The following is a 14,689-nucleotide window of genomic DNA, read 5'->3' as shown; positions in this document are numbered from 1 at the left end:
CATATCTGCTCGAAGAATCAGTGAGCTGCAAGCTTTAGTTGCTGATCCACATTTCACTGTGTTTCATCATGACAAGATGGTCCTCCATACTCATCCTAAATTCCTACCTAAAGTAGTTTCAGAATTTCATCTCAACCAATCCATTGTTTTTCCAGTGTTTTTTCCAAAGCCTCATTCTCACCCTGGAGAATCAGCTCTTCGTACTGTAAATGTGCTTTGGCCTTTGTGACCAGCCAGGAATTCTTCCAGCGCAGGTCCCAGTCAAGATTAAGGGAAAAGAGGTGAAACAGAAATCCCGGGTAGGAATTGGTAAAGGACAGGTTGGATCTGAATTAAGTAATTTCATGGACCACCGGGGGAGCCCAAGAGGCCCTTGGAATACTGCCAGGGCTGATACAACAGGGCGTTTCCCCAGAGTATATAAGCCTGCCCCTGACAACAGGGAAGGAAGCCGGTTAGGGAGAAAGTTTAGGCTTTGCCTCCCTAGGGACCCTGACGAGCCAAACAGGGACAGAGAGCCCCAACCTATGGAGCTGGATGAGGTTGAACAACCAGAGGGTTTGACTCAATCTGAGGAACTTATGGACTTCCAAGAGTCTTGTGCTGGCGGGGATGTTAACCTACCTGAACCAATGCAGGTGAACTGGACTCTGAGCCACAAACAGTGAGTGGGTTTTAGAAACTGTTTGTGTGCTGTTCTTTTGTTTTTGGATGCTGATTTTTGGTGTGAAAGCTTAGAGAGAGTTTGGGGGAGAGGTTTTGCTTCCACCTGGGAGGGAATGTGAAAGTCTGTTTGAAAGACTGTATTTTTGCAAAACCTACTACTTTCTCCTCTTCCTGGCAACCTTAATTAGTAATTGCCAGAGGCTTTCTTATTTTCTGTTATGGACTGGAATCTAAGTAAAACTTGAAAGCTGGACTGTATCTGTTTTGGAGTAAAGAAAAGGACTACTTGGTAGCAGTCAGAGTGAGCTCTCTACTGCGCCCAGGTCTCAACAATAGGAGAGACTTAAGAAGCAGTAAAAAAAGGAAAGTTGGAGTTAATTAGCCCTGCTTCAATTACTCTGCCATTTTTGACAGTGTTGTGGTTTTTTCTTTTCTTTACTGGACTTCTGTCTGGAATTCTGAATTGATGAAAGTATTACTTACCTGATTGGAAGGATTAAGTAAAGAGATCTATTTATATAAACTGTCCCTGTGTTGGAACTTTATTTGTGGTGTTTCCCATTTTTGAAAATCCGATCCTGCAGGGTGACTCCAGGCCGGGTCACACGCTTAGGTGTTGTTTAGTGTAGCCATCAGAATTGCAACAAAGCCCTGTTCGGGGTTATGCTGGTGGCCACACCTTCTATTTGGAACGCACCAAACTACACAGAACTGCTCCTCAACTTTTTTTCTTCTTCAATCCGAACAAGTTGGGCCATCCAATCTCCAAGCGTACCATCTCCAACTGGATGGCTGCTTGTATCTCTTTCTGCTATGCCCAGGCTGGATTACAGCTAGAGTCTAGTCACAGACCATAAAGTCAGAGCCATGGAAGCTTCTGTAGCTTTCCTCAGATCTACACCTATTGAGGAAATTTGGAAAGCTGCTACTTGGTCCTCGGTTCATACTTTCACTTCTCACTAGTGTCTGGATGTTTTCTCCAGACGGGATGGCCATTTTGGCCAGAGAGTTTTACAAAATTTATTTCCCTAAGTTGCCAACGCTTCCACCATCCCATTCTGGTTAGTTTGGAGGTCACCCATATGTGAGAATAGGCTGCCTGCTTGTCCTGGGATAAAGCAAAGTTACTTACTGTAACAGTTGTTATCCAGGGACAGCAGGCAGCTATTCTCACAACTCACCCACCTCCCCTGGTTGGCTTTCTCTGCTATCTATCTGAACTGAGGAGACTCGCCCTGCGCTGGGCGGGAAGTCACGCATGCGTGGTGCGGCTGACTCAAAACTTCTAAGTTTCTACAAGCAAGTCTGCTTGCGATGCTTCTGCATCCGGGCTCCGTTGATGACATCACCCATATGTGAGAATAGCTGCCTGCTGTCCCTGGATAACAACTGTTACGATAAGTAACTGTGTTATGTCCACCAGCTGGATACTGAGTAGAGCCCTTAGATTGAGTAATCGGCTCTGCAGGTGAGACTTAGCCATCTGAACTGATGAGCTGATCGCCTTCCAATAGTCCCATAAGCTCCGTCTCTTCCCGCTCCACAGCCAGGCATGGAGGAGGAAGAACCATTGGTTGGGACAACAACGTGTCCAATCCCAAAGCAATGGAGTCTACTTCCTCCTGACCGCTAGCAGGAATATCCTCCGGCGGTTTGCTCAATTTTACCGCATATTGATCCATGGGCTGCTAAGCAGGGGATGAAGTTTGTGAGGGTGGCGGATTCGCCCTTACACTGCCCTTACATTTAGAATGAGGCATAATGAAAAAAAAAATGAAAGAATGCAGCTCAAGCAGTTCTCAACCTCGGAGCGATTGCAGCATCAATCCGCCATTGCAAAGAAACAATATTATTCTTCTCAGATCTCAAAGGCCAGAAACTCCTCTGTTGTCTTTTCTATTTTACAATCACTAACTAATAATAGCCAAAAGTAGAGTTTCAGAGAATCATCTAAAATTACAGCACAAAGCTTTTCAGATTACTTTAGCAACAAGATAGAAAAAATAAGGAATTGCATTAAAATAAAACCATGTTCACCACTCCTGACAGAAGATGACCCACCAATGAAATATGTTTCGAAATGTTCAAAATTTAATATCCCTTCCTATTGCTTCAAACCATGAAATCAAGTGGCTCGGCCTCTGATCTTATGCCCCCATTGAAGATAATATAACACAGGAGAGTCAAATCCACAATCACAAAACCAAAGGCAAAGGAGTGGACGGGTCCAAAGAAGACTGGTGAACTCACTTTATTTCTTCAATAATGGATCCATTAGTGAATGGTGGCGATTACTTGTTGACAGCGCTTTCAACTATTAGTGCAAGATTGCATGGATTATCTTTATGTGAACTCTTTCATTTCAAAACAAGACTTGTGAGACTCCTGATCTGGCCCTTTTGGGCCGAAACATGTACATGTCGAGTCATTGAATGTTTTATTGAAGAAATAAAGTGAGTTCACCAGTCTTCTTTGGACCTGTCCACTCCTTTGCCCATTCAAGATAAAACAACTGTTTACAATGCTGGTTCCAATTACCTATACAATGATTTCAGTCTAACAGCAAGCTCCATTCCAAGAGCCTGGAAGAAGTCAATATTGAGACCCATAATAAGACTTCTCAGGACCTACTGATCAGGTTTCAAATTTCAGACTGATTGCCAATCTCCCATTTCTCGCAAAGGTAACAGAAAAAATTGTTTTCAATCAATAAAACACATGTTCTTCATCCGAATCAAACTGGCTTTAGAGCTCACCATTCCACCGAACACTCTCTCATTGGTCTTACAACAACAATCTTATACCATCTTGACCACCACAACTCAGTCATCCTAATTTCATTGGACCTCTCTGCAGCATTTGATAGGGTAGATCATTCGCTTCTGCTCTCTAGATTAGCAAACATTGGCATTAGTGATCAAGTTCTTCAGTGGTTTCACTCTTATTATTCCGAACGCTCTGTTAACTTTAATAATTCAACATCAAACATTATCCCTTGTAACTATGGAATTCCTCAAGGATCCATCCTTTCACCACTTATTTTTAACATCTTTCTTGCCCTATTAGAGACGAATTTGATAATTAGACTTCATATTCGCCAATAGCATCCCAGCAGACTATGCTTTTAGCATACAGATTTTTCTTCTACCCTTATCCTAATATATGAGCCTTTATTGTTACTTTCCTATAAAATATTTGCAGTCCAACCCCTTTCCTCATGTAGTCTGTAAGTCTGTGCTTAAATATCATTCTTTAGCAACTCTCCAGACCAGCATAGGCATCTTACAAGCAGGTTATATCTCATCATGACCAGCAGGTGGAGACTGAGACAAAACTTTGGAACGGTACTTAATAAGTTACTCCCCCTAATTACCTCAGTCTTCTCTCAGTCTCCAGCAGGTGTGAGTGAGTTGTACCCATCTCCCTTCTGTAGGGCTGTTGGATTTTGTTCAGGACTCCTAGTCCCTGTTTTTGTGCCGGTCTGAGCTTGGGTGGGCGCTATGTGGGGGTTCCGTCCTACCTCGGGGGCATCAAAACCAGCAGGCCTCGTGCTGGGTCCCTCTCCCCCTTTCCTCCACCTCCCCAACATTTTTTAGAGGTACCTCAGCAGTAAGCCTTGCCCCTAATTTAAGCAAGGCATACTGCTTTAAGAGCTAGTGGGGTCTGTTCTGTGTAAAAAAAAAAAATCCTGAGGGAGTGCCGGTCTGAAGGGTTCCTTTCCCTTTAAATTTAATGTATTTTACTGTATTTTTCAACTAACTGGCACTTTTCTTTAGTTAGGTCGCATATGGAGCAATGAGCACTTCACAGGGGAAGAAGTGCTCATTTTGCTCCAGACGCGAGGCAGTCGCGGCTGGCCTGTGTAAGCTCTGCATGGGTCAGTGCGGTGGAGGAGCCTCGTTGGCAGCGGGTGCCGGCGGCCAGGGCTTCCCGCCAAAAGTGCTTCGCAAGTTGACAGCTGACAGCGGGTAGGCCCAGTCTTCCCCAGCCGCCCACGGAGGGATTTCCTCAGCCGCTGACAGTGAAGGTAAAAAGAATTCCCTTACCGCCAAAGCGGCTGGGGATTCCCTCACAGCTGTTTCTCTCACAGCTGATGCTGGCTTGCCTGCTTTAATGGCTGGGACAGTTCAGGCTTCCCAGACACTACAGGCCCTGGAGGAGTTATTTTCAGCTGCAACTTTGCCATTTTGGGCGGGAAGACCATCCAGTTGCTCTGCAGCCTCAGGTGACCTTCCCCCTATCTTGTAAAAACAGGGGCAGGTTTTAGCTGGGTCCCCTGCTGTGGAAGGGAGTCTTTATAGTTTCATAGTTTATTTAAGTTTTGATTAAACGCTTATCCAAAAATACAAAGCATTGCACAAAGTATTTAAAAATAGCTGGGAGATGAACATTTTAAAATTAATTAGACATACATGAACTAATTATTAGACATACACGAACTAAGCAAACATACTTATGACTTGGAAAAATGGGAAAAGAGGGAAGAACTACAATTTTATAGAAAGAATACATAAAAGGAAAATAGCTGTCTCATGGGGCTGCCAGGGGGTTTTCCCCAGATTAATTTTTTACTTTATGCAGAGCTTATTTTCAGGCAGCCTGGGGTTCTGCATTTGCCCCGGGGTTCTCGGGTAGTTTCCTCTGCACCCCCTGTGGCTCTGCCCCCTTCTACTTCTTTACCACCCCCTCCTCCTCCTCCCTCGTCCAAGTGCCTGCAGGTTGCTTGGTACAAAGACTTGTGGTCTGAGGAGTGTGTTAACTTCAGTGAGGACCTGGGAAGACCTCCAGGATCCTCTTGAGAGGATGGCCACTGGTACTGGGTTTTCCATCGAGGAGACATCCGTTGTGTGCCTTTTTCAGAGAAATAAGATCCCAATTCTGATTCAGCAGGTCTCCTCGGTGTTGCGCTTTGAGGATGCACCACCTGAGACCCCATGTGTGAAGGATCCTCTTCTTAAAGGAATATGCTCTGCGTCCCGCTCTTTTCCTATGCATCAGAATATTCGGGATGTTATCTGGGCACAGTGGAATACGCCAGAGGCGCCATTTCGGTTTATGCACTCCATGACTCGTTTGTATCCCATCCCAGAGGGGGATAGGGCTACCTTGAAGACACCAGAGGTGGACGTGGTGGTCTCAGCTATTGCTAAGTGGCATACTGTGCCCATTCTGCTTTACGGGACTCTGAGAAGCGTAAGTTGGAGACCATTCTTAAGCAGAATTTTAATGTCTCTGCCTTGGGAGTTCAGGTGGCTATTTGTGGGGGGCTCATATCTTGGGCCGTTTTTTGGTGGGCCAAACGTCTCCTTGACCATGAGTCTGATGACTGGTCCTTGGTGGATCAGGAGGTGACAAAAATTGAAATGGCAGCCTCTTTCCTCTCAGACGCCCTCTATGACTTGGTGCGGACATCTGCCAAGCCTATGGCTTTTGCGGTGACCGCTCATCGAACCTTGTGGCTTCGTGCTTGGTCAGTGGATGCAGCGTCCAAGACTAAACTCACTAAATTTCCCTTTAGGGGTCTTTTTTGTTTGGAGAGGATTTGGATAAGTTAGTTAAGACTGACAGACTCTAAAGTGCCCCACCTGCCTGAAGAATGTGCTTGCCCACCTGTTAGGGGTGGCACTGCTTGGGGACATTTTCGGGAGTTCCGCAGATATTGCCCTGGGCACGGGGCTGCTCCCTTCTCGTTTCTTTCAGTGCATGCAGTCCTCTCAAGGGGTCCATTGAGGAGCTGGGAATCCCTCCACTGCTTCCCCTGCACCCCGTCCTGCCCAATGACTCCTTGCCGGCGCCCCCTCTGATTCTGGTGAGTGCCCGGCTGTGCGATTTTTATCCAAAATTGGGCAGAAATCACGTCCGATCAGTGGGTCTTGGAGGTGATTTGGGACGGTTATGCCCTGGAGTTTGCTCACTCCCTACCAGATCTTTTTCTAGCTTCGCCTTGTCAGGCATCGTGGAAGAAGCAGGCTTTTCGCCAGACCCTTCAAAAATTGTTAGATCCAGTCCCTCCTCAGGAGTGTTTCTCCGACAGGTACTCAATTTACCTTGTGGTGCCCAAAAAAAGAGGGGACTTATAGACCCATCTTAAATTTGAAGGGGGTTAACAGGGCTCTCAGAGTTCCTTCTTTTCGCATGGAGACACTGAGGTCAGTGATTCTGGTGGTTCAAAAGAGGGAGTTTCTGACCTCTCTCAATTTGATGGAAGCTTACTTGCATGTTCCAATCAGGGCCTCCCATCAGCATTTCCTTTGCTTTGCGATCTTGCGTCAGCACTTTCAGTTCTGTGTACTTCCTTTCAGGCGGGCCACAGCTCTGCGAACATTTACCAAGGTTAGGCTAATAGTCATGGTGGCATTGTGCAAAGAGGGCATTCTAGTTCATCCCTACCTGGACGACTGGTTGATTCGAGCAAAGTCATTGCAGAAGAGCACTTGGGTCACAGCTCGGGTGGTGGAGTTTCTGCAGTCGCTGGGCTGGGTTGTCAACCTTTCCAAAAGTCGGTTAACCCCCATCTCAACGCCTGGAGCACCTTGGAGTTCTCTTCAACACCCTTGGCAAGGTCTTTCTCCTAAAAGCTCGGGTAAGCAAATTGCAATCTCAAATTCATCTGCTTATGGCGTCCCGGTGTCCTCGGGTGAAGGATTTTCTCCAAGTCTTGGGATTGATGGTGGCTTCCCTCGACGTGGTGAGGAGGGCTCAGGCCCACATATGTCTGCTTCAGTATGCTTTTCTTCAGAGGTGGTCACCCTAGAGGCTCAGTCTGGATCTTCCTGTTCCTCTGAAGGGCTTGGCTCGCTGCAATCTTTGTTGGTGGCTCCAGACCTCTCATCTAGTCCAAGGGATGAGTCTGCATCAGCCACAGTGGACGGTGATGCTCACAGATGCCAGTCTCCTCGGTTGGGGAGCTCAATGTATCGGTCACTCAGCTCAGGGCACCTGGTCCATGGAGGAATCTGGTGGCACAAGAGTCAGCTCTGCTTATGGTCTGGGCAGAGTCTCATCTTTGGGACATCTTGGCCTCCCACATAGCTGGAGTGGAGAATGTTCAAGCATACTTTTTAAGTCATCACATAGATCCCAGAGAGTGGTGTCTAAGTCACATGGCTTTTCAGTTGATAGTGCAAGCTTGGGATCAGCCCCTCATGGACCTGATGGCCACAAGTGTCAATGTCAAAACACCCCTCTTCTTCAGTCATCGCAGAGACTGTCAGGCTGAGGGTTTGGATGCTCTGGTCCAACCATGGCCAACGGAGGGTCTGGTGTACATGTTCCCTCTGTGACCATTAGTGGGCAGAGTTCTTCTTCACATTGTGCGTCCTCCGGGCCTAGTGATTCTTGTGGCCCTGGATTGGCCCAGATGTCTGTGGTATGCGGACCTAATGAGGCATCAGGTAGCGGATCCTCTGCCTCTGCCTCTCTCGCCCAACCTTCTGAAAGGGAACGCCTAGGTAAGAAGGGGTATTCAGATAGAGTCATCTCAACCCTGTTGGGGTCCTGGAAACTTTCCACTTCTCGAGCTTATGTGCAGGCTTGTGTGGGCAGACTTGATGGGCTATATGGCCCTTATCTGCCGTCATTTTTCTATGTTTCTATGTTTCTACATTTGAGGAGTGGTGTGCTGTGCGTGGAGTGGTCTCTTTTTATGCTTCCCTGCCTAACATCTTACAGTTCTTGCAGGATGGCCTGGACAGGGGCCTGGCTTGGTCTTCTCTTCGGGTTCAGCTTGCGGCCTTGTCAACCTTTCGGGGGTTGTTACGGGGTCAGCGTCTGACTGCCATTCCTGATGTCGTTTGCTTCTTGCGGGTGGCCAAGTTGCTCAAGCCTCCCGTTAGACCATCTGTTCCTTCCTGGGATCATAATCTGGTCTTTTCTGTGCTGGTACACCCACCCTTCAAGCCTTTGGGGGCCTGCACATTGAAGGACCTTACTCTTAAAGAGGTCTTTTTGGTAGCAATTACTTCTGCTAGACATGTTTCTGAGTTGAAGACTTTCTCTTGTAGGTTTCCGTTCCTGGAGTTTTCTAGGGAGCAGGTTATTTTGTGTACTGTTCCTTCCTTTATGCCTAAGGTAGTTTCTCCTTTTCATGTCAATCAGTCAGTGGTCCTCCCGGTGTTGGGTTCTTCGGACGGATCTGCAGAGCAGAATCACTTGCGCAAGTTGGACGTTTCTCGGGTTCTTCACTCTTTTATTCCAAAGGACCCAGGAGTTCAGAAAGTCAGATCGTCTCTTTGTCCTTTTAGCAGGCCCTCATAAGAAGGATGGTGCTTACAAGGCTACCATTGTTCACTGGATCAAGGAGACTATTGCTTCTGTATACCTTCTTCAGAAGAAGCCTGCTCCGGTATTTCTCAAGGCTCATTCTACTAGGGGTCAAGTGGCTTCTTGGGCTGAGTCTTCACAAATGCCTCCAGTAGATATTTGTAAGGCTGCTGTTTGGTCTTCCTTGCATTCCTTTGTCAGACACTATCGTGTGGATGTTCAGGCGCGTTGGGACACAGTGTTCGGTGAGCGTGTTCTGGTGTCGGCCCCTCAGGGGTCCCACCCTTGATGGGGACTGCTATGGTATGTCCCGCTTTTAAAATGCCTATGCTGGTCTGGAGAGTTGCTAAAGAAGGAGAAATTAAGTTCTTACCTGCTAATTTACTTTCTTTTAGCCAGTCCAGACTGGCATAGGACCCCACCCTATCTATTGTCGTGTTGTTTTTGTGGGTGTTGCACGTGCAGATTTTGTTTTTTCTGCCGGTACTAGTATTTTTCTAGGGCCGGGGAGAATTGAAGAACAGCTGCTGTGACTCAGCTTGCGAGCTGTGGGGACATTTTCTTGCTGGAATCTCTCCTTTGCATTTTCCAACAGCATTCAGGTGTATTAGTTGTTACTCCTGTTCGTAGTCTTGTTTATTTCTGTTTACATTTCTTAGTTCTGCTTGGCTATTCAGCTGGTCATGGTCATGATGAGATATAACCCGCTTGTAAGATGCCTATGCTGGTCTGGAGAGGCTAAAACAAAGTACATTAGCAGGTAAGAACATAATTTCTCCTTGTAATTACAACTAAATGTTATCTGTAATCCCGATTTTAGTAGATTTGTAACTCGCTTTGAAATATTATTATAAGCGTTTGCATCAAATTTTAATAAACGTAAAACATAAAACTATGGGCCTCTTCTATTAAACTGTGCTAGCAGTTTCTAGTGCGGGGAGCCACACTGAATGGCCTGCGCTGCTCCCAATGCTCATAGAGTTCCTGTTGAGCATCATGAGCAGCGCAGGCCATTCAGCGTGGCTCTCTGTGCTAAAAACTGCTAGCGCAGTTTAATAGAAGAGGGGGTATATCTTGATGGATTGCTAATTGCATCTCTTTTTGCTATGCTAGAGCTCATTTATCTCCTCCAGGACAGATTGGAGCACATCAAGAACGAGCTACAGGTTCCTCAGTTGTGAATTTGAGATCAGTCTCAATTCAAGAGTAGCAACTTGGTCCTCTGTACATACCTTCACTAAGCACTATTGTTTGGATTAAAGTTCAGCGCAAGATACACAATTTGGACAGTCTGTCCTCCGAAATGTATTTCCACTATAAGTTTTATACCTCCACCCATCTCAGTGTTCAGCTAGGGACTCGTCAGCAAGTGTGGCTGCATTTCCCCTGCTTGTCTCTGGAGAAAGCAAAGTTGCTTACCTGCAACAGGTATTCTCTGTAGACAGCAGGGGAATACAGCCACACTTGCCCACTAGCCATCCCCTCTTACCAGATAGTTTTCTAAGCTAGTGACATAACGGACAGCTAAGGGGTGGGCTCCCAGAGGCAAAGCATCCTGCACTTGCTCAGTTGAAAAAAAATTCTACTGAATCTAGGGAGAGCACTGGCATGTAGGCTCAGTCAGAGGACTTCACCAGCAAGTGTGGCTGTGGAGAACATCTGTTAGAGGTAAGCAATTTTGCTGTTTGGGAGGAAGGTCTTTCTTGCCTTCACAGATAGAGACTCTGCAGGCTTCACTTCCCACACAAACTCTGCCAGCTCCTGCTCCTTGTGACTCTGGGCAAGTCACTTTCAGTCTGGGAGACACTGGAGATAGACTTTCTTTTCAGTTATAATATATTCTCTTTTGTCACTCTCCTTGTCTTCAAGGTTAATGAAATGGGTTTTTTTCTTTAAATTAATTACAGCCAAAAGTTTAAAATTATCACTAATTAGCTCAGATAAAAATGTGAACTGAGACTGAAAAGAGTTATCAGTATACTAAAAAAAATTTTTTTTATATGAGAGGGGTTCGGTGTCACATACATTAGGTACACCACTGCTGAAAACTGGACATGAAAATTCACTTTCCTTGAACAGTTTTGAAATAGCACATTTCCTACCCCATTCCATTAATTTCCTGAAACATTTGTAAGAAAAGAAATCAAAATTCCTATGTAACTTGCTTTTAAGGACTAAAGTTTGAAGACTGTGCAAATGATCTGCACGGTACTTTGCATGAGACTGAGGAGAATAGTTTGTGTTTTGGAAGTTGCAGGAAATTAAACTCTTTGGCATGGAATATGCCATTTTAAAAGAGCAAACTGCTATATAGATTCATTATATTATTTTCATGACCAGTTTCTAAAGTTAATGCTTGATTGTTTCATTGCTTGGTGTAAGCAGTGTTAGAATTATCCAATAAGGATATTTTTTTTAATTTAAAGACTAGGGCTCCTTTTACTAAGCTGCGATAGCGTTTCTAGCGCATGCAGGATTTTAGTGCATGCTAAACCCGCGCTACACAGCTAGAACTAATGCCAGCTTAATGCTGGCATTAAGGTGTAGCATGTGCGGCAATTCAGCGCGTGCTAAGTACATGCTAAAACCGCTATCACAGCTTAGTAAAAGGAGCCCTAGGTGTAAGAAAATAGGTAGACCCCAAAGCAAAGGTATGAAATATTGAAGGGCCCCATTTTGCAGCAGGCTTTTTCTATAAGCATAAAAAGGGCCCTTATGTTTCCCAGACCTGTCAGAGATGGTTTGATGAAGCTGCTGGATATTAAATGCTTATAGTCAAGACTTAGCAGAATAATGAAAAATAATTGAAAATGTAAGTAAAAACTCCCTGTTTCATCTTTTGTTTAGATTAAATTAATAGAAACTGAGTTATTGCAGTTGACACAGCTGGAGTTAAGGAGGCAAGAACTGGACACAGAGATACTACAGGTATGTAGGGCTCTAATGATTGGGATAGAATCTGCCCTCTCTACCATCTCATTATTATAACTCTTGCTCTCTCATAGCAAATTTGTCTTTTTTAAAATTTGCTTCTTTCAGATACTTCAATGTACACCAGTGTAGCTTGGCCCCACAAATTCTTCAAATTGTACCTCATAATCTTTGCTGGTACTACAAATATTTTTAAGATGTGCATGGTTGAATAAGACTCATATAGAGCTGTTTTATCAAAAAAGTGCTTCTCTTTAAGTTAAATATTGTTCATCATGGAGAAGTATACCCTTAGGAATAGTTTTCTCATAAGTCCTGTAACCATTTTCCATCTTTACTACTATGCAGTTGGGGTCTTGCATGTATCAGTGTGTAACTAAATCTGTCATCGACTGAATCTGTCCTCAGACTGACCATAGTCCACTATGTTGAACCAAAATGAAAACAGCTATATCCCCTAATAGATTGAAGATTCCTATATAACAGCCTTCCACAATTTGAATATTATGGGGCTCACTTTTTAAAATGATAGACATCCAAAAGACAGCATAAACCGACACTTGGATGTCTTACTAGTCAAACGTCCAAGTGGGCAGTTTCGAAACTGACTTTTTGTTAGTTTTGTCTCCAATGTATCTAAATCTTAAGGGGGTGTGTTAGAGGCATGTTTTGGGTGGGCTTAGGACAGGCTTAGCACTTGAATGTTTTACAGTGATAAACATTTTACAAAACCAAAAAATGCTTTTTCATTTTGTGGAAATTTCATGGAATTCCTATTTTTGCCCAATTTCATTTAGGTTGTTGGCACTCTGGATTATTGCAACTCTGTCCATTTGCAAGGTCCTTGCAATAACTTACATAGATTGTGTATAATCCAGAATGTGGTAGCTCATCTGATTTTCAGCCTAAAGAAATTGGATCACATTACACCATACTTTAGAGAGCTCTATTGGCTTCTAGTTGAGCCCAGAGTATGGCCAGGCACCTGGTTATCTGATGGATCAATTTACTCTCTTCTCTCCAGATCATCCATTACAACATACATCATTATTTGTGTTTCATTCTGTACGTGGCTGTTTATATAAAAGATTTTTACAACAACTATCTGCTGAGCTTTGTAAATTGATTTCCCTCTCCTCATCATACATGCATGTCAGAAAATTACTGAAATCAAGTTTATTCCCTAGATTCTTGGTCATATCTCTCCTTATGCAACCTAGCATCCTTCTAGCTTTCACCGTCACCTTTTCAACCTGTTTGGCCACCTTAAGATCTTCACATACAGATACACTATCACTTTTTCCCTTGTGGAATTCGTCACCATTTGACTGAGTAGAGCCTCTGGAAAGGCATCCACAATCTCCCTACTTCTTTCTGATTTTGCAGACAGAACTTTCCAGTCCGCATCTGGCAGGTTGAAATCCCCCAACAGCAGTGCCTCCTCTTTCTTTCCAAACTTTTGGATATCAGCAATCAGATCTTAATCAATTTGCTGTGATTGAATCGGAGTTCTTTAGACTACACTCACGTAGATAGAAGTTCCAACTTCTCTTTTCAGAGCACTCTATATCGCTTCTTCCTCTTCCCAGGTCCCTTGCATTTCAGTCACTTGGATATCGATCTTTACATAGAAAGCTACTCCTCTACCTTATAGACCATTTCTGTCCTTCTTAAAAAGACTATATCCCGGTATGTTTGCATCCCATCCATGGGATTCACTGAACCATGTCTCTGTGATAGCAACAATATCCAGGTCTGCCTCTAACATCAGAGCTTGCAGATCATGAACTTTGTTGCTTAGACTGTGAGCATTTGTGGTCATTGCTTTCCAGCTATTTTTCAGTGGTAATCTCATTTTTTTAAATATTTTTGTTGACAATCTTATCCACCTATAAATAAATTAATCATATCCTTCCTTTTAAGCATTACTGTAAGACAGATGTTACGTCTTCTGGGTCACATGGCATTAACTGTTAACATCATTCCATTTGCACATCTACACTTCAGAGTGCCTCAATGAACTCTCTCCTCCTAGTGGTCTATAGCCACTGGGTCTCTTTCTCAACCAATAAGTGGTCTATAGCCACTGGGTCTCTTTCTCAACCAATAAGAAGTGACCTCAGAACTTCGCATATCCCTCCATTGGTGGATGTTTTCATCCAATCTCTCCAGAGACCTTCTCTTCTAGCCTCCTCTCCACTAAAAGCTGTTAGACTGGGGAGCCCAACTTGACAGCCTGCACACCCAAGGCATCTGGACTCCTTATGAGAAAACTCTCCATATTAATCGCCTAGAGCTCTGAACAATTTGCAACACCCTCCGAACCTTCCAGGATCACCTACAGAATTGAGTAGTTCTCATCCACACTGACAATCATGTTGCCATGTTCTGCTTGAACAAACGAAGAGGCACGGGATCTTGCCCATTCTGCCAAGAGGTGATACAAGTATGGAACTGGGCAATTACTCACAACATCCTGCTCAAAGAAGTTTATCTGGCAAGGAAACAAAACATTTTAGCAGATGAGCTAAGCAGGCTCCTTCAACCTTATGAGTGGTCTCTCAACACACCCCGCTTGTTGCAGATCTTTTGGGGTTGGGGGACCCAGATTTAGACTTTTTTTGCTTAACCCCCACAACCACAAACTTCCACTCTTCTGCTCCAGACTACACTTCCAATCATCTGGAGTTGGTCATCTTTCTCCTAGACTGGCGACAGCAGTTCCTCTATACATTCCCTCCAATACTTCTAGTTGGGAAGACTCTCCACAAACTTCAACAAGTGCAAGCCGCCATGATTCTCATCGTGCCTCGGTGTCCACTTCAACCAT

The 14,689-nt window shown here is 44.5% G+C and overlaps 1 protein-coding gene across 3 annotated transcripts in view; it reads left to right on the top strand.

Moving 5' to 3' along the window:
* The window catches only part of LRSAM1 (leucine rich repeat and sterile alpha motif containing 1), a 542,506-nt gene that overhangs the window by 396,639 nt on the left and 131,178 nt on the right, over positions 1 to 14,689 (top strand). For all 3 annotated transcript variants that reach the window (XM_033960298.1, XM_033960299.1, XM_033960297.1), the window contains one exon: positions 11,776 to 11,856. In XM_033960298.1, the coding sequence (XP_033816189.1) occupies positions 11,776 to 11,856 (81 nt within the window). The remainder of the gene's footprint in view (positions 1 to 11,775; positions 11,857 to 14,689) is intronic.

This window comes from Geotrypetes seraphini, chromosome 10, assembly GCF_902459505.1.
Source record: "Geotrypetes seraphini chromosome 10, aGeoSer1.1, whole genome shotgun sequence".
NCBI classification, from domain to species: domain Eukaryota; kingdom Metazoa; phylum Chordata; class Amphibia; order Gymnophiona; family Dermophiidae; genus Geotrypetes; species Geotrypetes seraphini.
The sequence above is the reverse complement of the archived record's forward strand: the minus strand, read 5'-3'. Positions and strand labels throughout refer to the sequence as shown.